The sequence below is a fragment of the Abramis brama genome (genome assembly GCF_963993115.1).
Source record: "Abramis brama genome assembly, chromosome: 12".
NCBI lineage: Eukaryota > Metazoa > Chordata > Actinopteri > Cypriniformes > Leuciscidae > Abramis > Abramis brama.
In genome coordinates, this window is record NC_139974.1 from 8,611,782 (window position 1) to 8,623,837 (window position 12,056).

The following is a 12,056-nucleotide window of genomic DNA, read 5'->3' on the forward strand; positions in this document are numbered from 1 at the left end:
GCGACGTTGACTTGTGAAAATAACGAGCTTTTTGGAAAATATACGGATAACTGCAGCAAATTGATCAACTGTTATTCAACTACAAAACGGAAACTGCGAACTCGGCAAACATTCGCCGTTTATGAATGCTTACGAAGGTGAAATTATACTGCCCTTAATTTATTTATTACACAAGGCTAATATAACCATAGTTGTTGCAAAATTACATTTATTTAACAGCATATTATTTAAATAACGTAGTTCTTTATATGATCGGACGATTGTTGTGATATTATAAAAATGTTATACTTAAATAAATAAAAAATCTATATTCATATGTGGAGAGGTATAATTGGCTTAAACATTAAAAGGCTTTGGTTGATTCGGGAATTTTTAGCAGGCTTGTTTGAAAATTATGTTTAATCTGCTTGTTTACGAAGGGAGAGTCTGTAACTTTACACGTGCTACTACAATAACATAATAGTGTCGGTGTTGTATTGTTATTTTGCATTATTATTATTATTATTAAACGTATTAAATCAATTTATTATTACATAATACATTGAATTAATTTATATATAACACACATTTAAACCTAGGGAATCAAAAGGTGAGCAAAGTCCAGCTCAAGTGAAGCGCGATTGAAGGCGGGGTACAGTTGCCTCTTTTCATTGGCTGTCGCCCAGTTACCATGAAGATTGACAGCGATCTTGTTCTTCAGAAGCAGGTTAACAAGGCGATTTAATAGGTGAATAAACTTCCTGCCTAGTTTTCACTATTTACCTACGAAATAATCTATTTATGCGAAAGTGCGTTATATATATAATACTTTCTATTCTAAATGGTGTTGCCTTTGGTATTTCCTTTTCCGTGGGATGGGCTTAAACCGCGCATGCGCAGAAGAGGCTGCGCATAATTTTTGGCTGTAATGGATGAAGTGAATTCTCTCTGAATTAAGGGCCGTGGAGGGTTTTATATCCACGAACATCGCCCAATTTCTAGGTCTGGTCTCTTTCCAGAGCCGCTTAAGTGAACTGGAATCAATTTTAACACATAAATATGTGATAATTTGCGATGAATATGAAACTACAGAGAGTTTACACTGAACATTAAAGCGAATATGTGAACAAGAAGCAAGCGGGTCAAGTTTTATTTTCAGTTATGTGGGACAATATCCCTACAGAGCGAGCTTTACTGCTTCAAAGCTCAGAAACCGTGTGCAAGGAGAGCTAAACATCTGTTTAGGCTTTGATATCGAACAAGGATAAACAATCTAAAACAAGGACATCCTGTATTTTTCTTCTTTCTTTTTGTCTTTTCGAGGGACGCTAGCTTAGCTAAAGCTAGCCGAGAGGCGCGAGCGCAATGCGCTGCTTGAGGCGCCCTGGAAACAAACAACCAGTGATGCCATCGTGAAAGACATATCGTTTAAAAAATCATTTTTTGTTGTCGAATTTGTACTCTCGGATTGGATATATTTGGACGCGATTCAAAGACGCCACGGGACCGGGGATAAGTTGTGGATAACCTATGCGCATTAAATCGCGTGCGCATCTTTGTTTTGCTTCGATCCGACTCTTTCGTCTGGCAAGATTTCACACTTTTACCCAATACTGAGCGATTTCTGCTGTTCATGTGCTGTCTTGACCACATAGGTCCGCGTCTCCGGAGGACAGAGGTATGCCTGGATCAGACCGCCTGCATGGGACCAAGAGAATCGCTGAATCGCTGTATCATCAGCAGCTGCAGGCGGCCGCCGAGGACGGTCAGCCTTTGCACGCGGGCCCCGGTCGGCATCCCACCAAAACGACGAGCTCGTCCACTTCTTCCAAGCACAAACGAAACAAGTCCAAACACGAGGCCGAAACCGGCTCCGTGTGCGCTGCCGCCGCGCCGCCAGCAGTGGGCGCCATCAAGCCTCTGGTGGAGTACGACGACATCAGCTCCGACTCGGACACGTTCCTGGACTCCCCCGCCACCGGGAAACCGGCGAGGAGCGGAGACGCCGACCGCCTAGAGCTGTCGGACTGCGGCGAGGCGGGGGTTGCCAAAGAGAACAGGGCTCATAAACACAAGCGCTCCCGCAAGAAGTCCAAAGACCCGAATCGGGTCAGGGAGCCTGCAGAACGGGCTGAAAGCGGAAAGAAAAGCAGCAAGGACCGGGAACGAGCGAGCAAAGAGAGCCGGAAAAAGGCCAAGGAGAAGTCAAGCCCAGCCGCGTGCCTTGCGTCTACATCCAGACGCCCCGGTGAGTCCGGTGGTAAGAAGGCCGGTGACTCTCTCTCATCAGGTGCGGTGCAGTCCGCGGTCAGTCTCGGGAGCAGCGCCTCCTCCGCGTCCTCCTCCATCAGCAAGGAAAGTGTGCGATCATCAAAGTCTCGTAAAGACAAGCGGAGGAGCGAGGAGTATGAGGAGGACCGCAGTCATCGGAAAGCCGCAAAGAGCCACAAGTCGAGCCCTAAAGGAAAGGGCCAGTCCAGGAGAAGTGGAGCGGACAGTCCTTCCACTGCGGAGCACGAGAACAGCTATTCCTCCAGGCGCAGGGCTGCGAGCCCGAGCCCGTACAGGGAGCCGCCCCGGCGGAGCAGGCAGAGGTCCGAGAGCCCCTATGGGAGGAGGAGGTCTTCAAGCGCTGAGAAGGATGGGAGTCCGTATGTGAGCAGAAAACACTCACCTGGAAGTCCCTACGGCAACCGACGCTCATCCAGCACCAGTCCAGTGTCCAGGTGAGTAAAACACTCTTCAGCTCACACATCTGACATGTGCATCATATACACAGTGACTCCAGACGTTTTTGGACACATGTACGTTATTGCATTGGAAATGTCAAAATCAGTGAGGTTTATTTTAAAGAAAGGATGCATCTGACCAGACGTAATGCATGTCATTGCAAAAGCTACAAAAGCAAATGTGACCTCGGTGTCTTAAGTCATAATACTATTATTCACATCATACTGTTTAAACTAACAGGTTGACGGGTAAGTTAGTTGAAATTCATTAGGCTGTATACATTGTGCTGAAAGATTGCCACCATTTTATTTGTTTTTTTGTTTGTTTATCTTTAAAGAAATGTATTTTGCTTCTGTAAAAATCTCACCGCTTGATTATTAGCATATTAAGTATTCATAGATAATACCTTAAAGAGATAGTTAACCCATAAACTAAAATTCTGTCATCATTTCTCACCCTCATGTTGTTCCAAACCTGTATGAGTTTATTTCTTCTGTTGAACACAAAAGATGATATTTTGAAGAATGTTGGTAACCAGACAGTTGATGGCAGCCATTGACCAACTACTATATGGATGTCAATGGCTACCATCAACTGTCTGGTTACCAACATTCTTCAAAATATCATCTTTTGTGTTCAACAGAAGAAATAAACTCATACAGGTTTGGAACAACATGAGGGTGAGAAATGACAACATGTTCAATTTATTTATAAAACAATCTTAGTTGACCAAAGTGCTGTATGAAGTTGCGTAGACCCAATCACATTAAAATGCATCATTAAAAAGGACACAGTCACAAAACATCCCTTTAAACTGCAATATAGATAAGTTATCAGCACATTTCACTTAGTAATTGTGAATTTATTGCAGCAGGTAATGTTATTACTGTGATATCAGTTAGATATTCAGTGCTAATTTTTTATTTTTATTTTTTAAGCACGTCTTCATATGATAACTCGTGCATTGTACTGTCAGCTTTACAGTGTTTAAAGTTGCATAGTTTAGTGAGTATGAAAAATGCTGTTGCTCATTACTCCGAGATCTCACTCTAATGTCAACATGCCATAATTCCTGTATTACAGGTCTATATTTAGCTGGGGTTTCCCTTGCAGGCTTTAATTTACTTATCACCACCATTATCTATGAAGCAGAGAACTGCACCTACTCTGTCAGGTTCTGTGCATTGTGGAAACTATATATGTGTAAATAAAGCCCCTTTCACACAGCGCGTTGATCCCGGGAAATTGCCGTAAAATTGCTAGAGTGCCTTCTGTATGAACGCAAACACATCCTGGGATTGATGCCGGCATGGGGACCTAGTAACATTGCCGGGATCAGTCCCGGGGCTTAAGAGAAAAGGTGTTTTTGATGTACATTTGATTGCTCACATATGAACAGCTCTAGCTCGTTTAGATACTCAAATGGTTCTAATTGGGTTTTTATGTTACAGAATTAAAATGTTCACAGTTTTCCATAAGATTTAGAGTTGGGTTACTGTAATTCTGCAGTTTTTATAATGGCAACTTAACTAAAAGCCTATGTATCTATAGTAGTCAACATTTGAAGTGGATCAAAAAAGTTCATCAAAGTTGTTCTAAGACATCAAAAAACTTTGAAAGGTTTTGATCCACTTCAAATGTTGACTACTGTATTATCGGCTATTATAAAAGTCAGTATGAAATGAAAATCCACCCTATTTATTTTCTAAATTAGTGCTATAGATATTGTGAACCATTTATCTGTGCATGTTTTATTTAAAAAAATTACCTGTAATGTTTAATAAAATGTCATTACTCAATCACCCAGTGAAACCACCAACTTCTCTCCGCTGATGTTTTCAGGATTTGTCTTATCATTGAGTCTGCTAAAACCCCTCGTGCTGAAAGCTCATGTTCATCTGCCTCCACTTGAGTACAGCGCCTATATATCTCAAAATCCAATCCACAAAACCATGCATAGATCCAATTCGCCAAGTTTTTTCTTGATAATCCATTGCTGGGATAGCCTGACTACGTCAGACTTCGTACTTCCGCTCAATTTCATTTCGCTTCTGTACTCAGTCTGAGACAGCGTAATAGCTTTCCGTTTTCCTCCGGCCTGAAAACAGCCGGCCAGTCAACGAACAGAGGGCGGGCTGAGAGCCGTGACGACGTAGACACTGATTGTACCGTGGATGCGTAGATTTACTTCACATAATCTGCAAAAGTCGTTCACAGCCATGTTCACTCCGGTATTTCCCTCGATGGTTTTGTTTTCGCATCATACATGTGTTTACAGTGGAAGTTAGATGCGGCTGAGCATGCGCATAACACACGCCATAACCAAACGTTATGTGATTGGCTTACGGGTAACCAATGATTTTAAACTTAAGACAAGCGCCCGTGCTGTAACTAGTGAAGTGAGGATGAGGATCGGTTCATGTGCTCTTGATCCGTGCTGCCACTTAAACTGAGGCGGCTACAGTGATCTGTCACTCCGTATAAAAGTGCACCAAAATGAATGAATTTCGTAATAAAATCAACAGAATTTTAAAGTTGAGACTTTGCTTCATATTAAGTTACAAAGCACATGTGAAATTTTGTTCACACATCAACAGAAAACAGCCCAGACTAAAAGATTTTAAGATCTTTAAGAAACCAGATTATTAGTGATAAAAATCAAGAAATTAGGCTAATATTGTCAGTCTAGAGCTCGTGTCCACAAAGGTGACACGTTTAACTGTTGTAGCTTATCCATGTTGTGTGCATGAAATAGACACTGAACCATCAAAATCGAAGAATTTCATCGGAGAAGCGCTAATTAAACGTCCGTTTTGTTACGTCCGTCCGGTCACTGATTTCAGCCCTGCTAAACTATTTAGACGTTTCCTATTTAAGTGTTTCCTATCCATTACACTTGGTTGAACGTCAAAATATGGAAACATTTCTGTTGCGTCTTCTGTTTTAACCCTGTGTAATTAGACTGGTTGAGGGTCATGCTCTAAAAGAGATGAATTTAGAGATGTTTTCATTCTGACTGCATTATTTGGACAAAGTTTGCATTTATTGTCTGTCGTCATGAAGTTGATTTGAGCAAGTTCACATGTCTGATTTTAAAACATTTCTCGTGTTTCTCCTCCCCAGGCCTTCTCTGCGTTCCCGGAGCCGTTCTCCTCACTACTCCTCTCGCCGCTCTTCTTCCCGTTCTCGCACTAAGAAACATTCTTTATATTCCGGAGGATCCGGCGGAGGCTCCTCCCACAGCGGTCACCCAGGCAGCCGCTCCCCTTCGTCTTCACGTTTGCCGATCACGTCCAGCCTCGGAGCCGAGCTGACGCGAAGAAAGAAAGAGCGTCAGGCGGCCGCCGCCAAGAACTCGCCCTCCCTCCGCCTGAACACTTCCAATGTGGCAAATACACCGGTGAAAATCACTGAGCCGCCACTAGAGACGGCCCCGCCCCCTGAGCCTCAGAGACCGCCCTCCCCACCTCCAGACATTGTTACTGCGGAGGAGCCCGCTGTGGTTCCTCCGCCCCCTCTCCCGTTATCCAGTCCTCCTCCGCTGCCTCTCTCATCTCCTCCTCCTCTCCCGGCGCACTCTCCTCCTCCTCTTCCTCTCTCATCCCCTCCTCCTCTTCCTCTAAACAGCCCCCCGCCAGCTCCTCCACCCTCAGCGACTGTGACGCCTGTTTCTTCTCGCTCCAAAAGCCCCACGCAGAAATCTACACAAAGTCCCGCACACGTGATGAAGACATCAACACTTCCACCTCTTCCCTTGCCACCGGTTCTTCTGGGAGACTGCAGGGACAGGTGAGTCCTGCAAATGTAGACATGCGTAATTGGCCAACACATTGCAAATGCATTTTGCCATGCTCTCGCATTGCTCTCGCGGTAACAAACTTCAGTGCTCAACAGGGTGGTAGACTTCTCCAATCATTTACTCTAGCGGTGGGCAATATTTATATCATGATACAGCTATTTTTGTTATTTAATTTTAGTTAAGAATAAAGAAAAAAGAAGCAAATACAAAAAAATAGGAGGAATACAAAGATACAAATTAAATAAACTCGACTGTAGTAAATGCTACGCAATGGCAAGTGGAAATATTGGTTTAACTCAGTCATACATGTTTGAACCAGAAACTGATTCAGAAAAAGATGAAGAGAGAATTATACAGGCTCGTCTACAAGTCGATGTATCAGAATGCTAATGCGTTTTTATGTATCACTCTCCAATGTCGGACATATAACAGTAATTTATATGATTAGCCTTTGGCTTGACTATGGTGTCAAACAGCTAATAATCTAATGCTAATGTTACACAAACCATGTTCCCGTTCGCCACTCGAGTCAGTCAGCTGCCTTCTAAAAATCAGCATTCTTAGAAATGCTTTGAAAATCATGTTACATGTTTGTTATGGTGGGAAAGTGGGCGATATGACCAAAATCTTATTTCACAATATGAGAAATTTTATTTCACAATAAAGATATATATGACGATATAGTTATTTTTGTTATTGAAAATAAGAACAAATATGTAAATTACAAACAATAGGACAAATTCAATATTAGGGGTGCGCCAAAATATCGATATGGCGATATCTCACGATATTTTCTCCCGCGATCGATTCTCGATGCGCTCTTGCCAAGTATCGATATTAAAAGCCGTTAGGGCGGGCGTACACGGTGCGAGTTCGGACCCTCGGGAGGTCGTGAGATCAGTTTAACTGATTATCGCGTCAAAGCAGCTGGTACAAGGCACGACTGTCCTGCATGAATTTTATCCCGAGCCGGCAGCAATCACGTGGGCTTTCGCGCTAAACCGTCATGTTGCAAATGGGAGAGAGAGAGAGAGAGAGAAAAGTGTGTGTGTGTGTGTGTGTGACAGTGTATGCGCACGCTGTATGGTTGCTGCCACTGAGGTATAGCCCCATCGACGTGGTTGTGTATGATTTGGCAATAGGGGACAGCTGGTGAAAAAACATGTTTAAAAATTATCGGGAGGTCTGGAGGTGCTCGTAACGTGCTCGGCTCGGCTTGTAATTCCTCTCACATGCTACGAGCCACGACCACGCGAGCATCACCGATTCCACTCGATTTCTCCCGAGTGAAAAAAATCATCTGCAGCAAAACAAAAATAGTGTCTGTGACTGTTTTGTTGCAACTGATAAGACACAAGTTGTTTTTGTTATTGTGTTTCATCCAAAAACGAAATGGAGATTCATTTTCCTAATTAAAAAAAAAAATCTTTTTATTTCTTAAAACATGATATATTGTGAGTTATTACTGATAATATATTGATTATCGCAGTATCGCCATATCGTGATATTATAGGTATCGTGAACAATGTATCGCGTATCGTATCGTATCGTGAAGTACCCAGTGATTCACAGTCCTATTCAATATAACAAAATATGTATTCAACTAAATTTTTCAGGTACTTAATGTCAACTTAAATTAATGTAACCATGTTAAATGAAATCAAGTTCAATTTATTTAACATAGTTAGAAATGGAACAGAAATGGAATAATCAAATGTAAAAAACAAAATACTGCATGCATTCTTCACTATATTAATTAAATATAAATGTATTCTTATTAGAGCTACAAAAGTTATTCATTAAAGAGCAGCAAGTTATTTTCTCTTTTGTTTGATTAGACACAGACTGGTCAAATCAGGTTAATTAGGCTTCTGTCACTTTAAGACCAAACACACAAATCCATTATGCTGATACACATCCGGTTCACACCCAACTGTTAACTTTCACTAGACATTAGGGCTGGGCGGTATATCAAGTTTGTACGATATATCGATACGTTTTTTTTTTTTTAAACGATATGGAATGAGGCAATACCGTTTATATCGATACAGTAGTTTGATACGAGCACGTCTGAAAAATAGCTGAGGACGCAGTGTGAGCTCCTGCAGTGAAAGTACATGACATAAGCTTATATTAGGGCTTCAAAATAAAACTGGTAAGATAGTTAACAAGTTTAAAGCAGCTTGCCCTGTCAGATGCTCTGACAGATACTGTTGCTGACTGACAGATAAATACTGTTTAATGCGTTGGAGATGTGGTGCTTTCCTCAGAGCTTAACTTACATTTCACAGGTATATTCTCCATCTGTAAATGTTAGAAAGTCTAACGAATATGTCCATTTCACTGTCAGGAGAGGACGAGCCTTCTGCAAGTTAATCTCCGCTAAAATTCAAGCTTCCGTGAATGAGCGCCAAACAGACGGAGCACAATAGAATAATAGCGCAATAATTCTGACTAAAATATACATATTGCTAAAATATTTGTTGTTGGAGACAATAAATGTGCCATATGTGGAATTTTAAACTTACAAGTATATTTTTATGAAAGTGACCATTGTAATGGGGTAATGAAATGCAGGCTAATATAATTAGTTTGTGCTTTTGTTTTTATTTACATTTTTAGTTTAGCCTTTAGTCAATTTAGAAACAAAAGCATTATTTTTGTTTTTAGATTGTAATGTTACAATGTTAGAATGTAATGTGATTTTAACCACCTTTTTGCACATATATTGCATAGCCTACATTATGGCCTCGTTTACACTGCAGGTCTTGATGCCCAATTCTGATTTGTTGCCTATATCCGATTTTTTTGACTGTCTGTTTACACGTTCTTTAAATTGTGACCCATATCCGATTCATGCGTTTACACTTGCCATAGTAGCCTACATATCGCGCATGCTTAAAGGGTTAAATTCTCTTGCACAAATGGACGAACACAAAATATGCTCTGCGATATGCAAAGTTGCCAAACACCACTTTTGAATAAGAAACAATGTCTATAAAACTCGTTAAAACTCCATGAATCACAAGCGTATCGGTGAGAACACTCGTTAAAACAACATAGGCTACACACACCCGAACTTGACTGCACATCACATATTTGACATTATTGATACTGCTTTCATTCGTAGCCTAATGCAACGGACCGATCTACGGCACATAAATTAAGGGCTGTTCACTGTTATACAATAAAGAGCCTGCACAGCGACAAGAAATAGAAATTAACACAAAAAAAACTGCCTAGAGCCTGTACTTACACAACACTGACAGTGGAGTTGCGCTCAGGAGTAGAGCAGCTGTGGACTATTTTCTTTTTCTTTTTTGAGCGGCTGCGGACGAATTCTTTCTATGCACACACAATATTACATCACAATCTGCGCGTATGTTTTAAAAATATAATTGAACATGTAAATAGTCCTAGCACTTTTTAAATTTAAATAGCCCACTTAAAGTGTTTATTACAAATAAATCACTAATTGCTTAAAATGAATAAATGTAAATGAACAAAAAAATTAGTTAAATTTACAATCATGTGAAAACACTTCCCGTGCCCCTCTCCACATTCCTCTCCTACGATGACACGTTTCGTCGGGCCATGCGTCCCTTTGCAGACGTGCGTCGGGGTTGCTCTCGTCATTAAACCGCGGAGACTTTGCCTAATGCCTCAGAAAATCCGATCTGCCTGTTTACATGACAGTCGCATTGGCACATATCCGATTTATTTCCACATATGAATGAGGCCTGAAACCGATCTGGAAATATCCGAATGCATGCGTTTTTTTCCTGTTTACACTGTCATAGAACACATCCGATCTGTGTCACATATGAGCAAAAAATCGGAATTGGGTCACATTTCACTGGCAGTGTAAACGGGGCCTATATTCACTTTATTATCCAAATAGAAAAAAGTAGAAAGTAACGAGATATATATCGTATATCGCCATTTAACCAAAAAATACCGAGATATGATTTTTTGGCCATATCGCCCAGCCCTACTAGACATAACTGACTGTTTACATGAATACTTCACATGATACCACATGACTGTGTATGTATTTGACCATGCAAGTGTAATAAGATTTGAAAGAGATGGTAAGAGATCGCATGCTGAGACGCTGCTTTCTGTGCACGTACTTCAGCTGTGTGTCAGTCAGCGTGACCAATGAGCACCACATTGAGATCTTTTGCACAGTTTATTACGTTTAATAACTAACCCTTCTGCCATACATGGGTGTCTAATAGGGCTGGGACCATACACCTATCTCCCGATTCGATACTATCACGATACTTGGGTGCCGATACGATATGTATTGCGATTATTTATTTAATTTTTTTAAGAATTGCGATTCTATATTGCAATTTTTTTAACACTAGACCATCGGGAAAAGTTAAATCATACACTTATACAGACTGTACATGATGTATAAGATGATCATATTTACAAAAACAAATCATCACATCTTTCTGACTTATTTCAGAAGCATCATACAGTATTACATTCTCTTGAATAAATGATTCAATAACAAATACATTTTTTAACAGTCACTTGTCGCCACCTAGTGGCAAAACAGTGTAATAATAAATGCGTTATTTTAGTAAGTTTCTATCAAAAGCTGATTTTGATCGCTATCGTAGATATCAGTGTTCATATTTGAATTTAAAACTTTTATCCAAGTAATTCTATGATAATTTTAACTATTGCATCACAGAAATAATGATACTATAAAGTTGAAAAGACTGTGAAGCTGTTTCATGACGACTCTCTCTGGGTCAGCGTCAGCGCCAACACAGCTTTGAATGTTGCGATATGATTTTGTCAAAGGTTTAATAGATAGACAAATTGGAAGAAGATCGCATGTGTGTTTGAATGGAGATCACAGTCTTTTAAAGATGAATCGTGCAGCTCTACTGTCTTATGCTGAGAGAGAGATATGAGTAGCGCGAGGGCTTTTCAGTGCTTTCAGTTAGTGGTCGACCGATATTGGTTTTTTGATGGCCGATGCCGATATCTTAGAGAGCTTAGATGGCCGATATAAAGCCGATATTTTTATATATATTTATTTTAATCAATATTTAATAAATTAGAAATAAATTAGGAAACAAATCTTTAAAATAAACATGCTTTTATACTTTAGATGGCAACTTCTTGAATCTGCAATCCTATTACAGTATTTTTCACAAAGTAATTGTTTAGAAATATATGAATATGTGAATAAAAAGAAGGTAAACACTGTAACATTGCACTCAGTAATCTGGTAATTTCGTGCTGGTAATCATATTTTTTCAAATAAAGACAAGGTAACGCTATTTTTACATACAGCACAGTGAAAACGATATGAATGACACAGTTGGCAACTGGTTATATATCAGCATATTTTAAAATGAAGGATTTAAAGTTTTTTGATCGCGTCTCCTGTGAAGCTGATCTTCTGTTCGCATTCACTCACTTCGCACGGACCGACCGTCACTTGCAGACAGTAATGCACACTTCACAAGATATCACAGCTGGATTCGATTAAATCTGCAAGGTTTGTGAAATTAAATGTTTA

General features: G+C 40.4%; 1 protein-coding gene across 5 annotated transcripts in view; it reads left to right on the forward strand.

Annotated features, from left to right (window-relative positions):
• Positions 1 to 887: 887 nt before the first annotated feature.
• The window catches only part of cdk12 (cyclin dependent kinase 12), a 49,612-nt gene continuing 38,443 nt past the window's right edge, over positions 888 to 12,056 (forward strand). For all 5 annotated transcript variants that reach the window (XR_014608345.1, XR_014608346.1, XR_014608347.1 and 2 more), the window contains exons 1-2: positions 888 to 2,705; positions 5,833 to 6,498. Coding sequence is in view for 2 of the 5 variants with exons in the window: in XM_084130017.1 (XP_083986143.1) it covers positions 1,660 to 2,705; positions 5,833 to 6,498 (1,712 nt within the window). In the remaining 3 variants the exon portion in view is untranslated. The remainder of the gene's footprint in view (positions 2,706 to 5,832; positions 6,499 to 12,056) is intronic.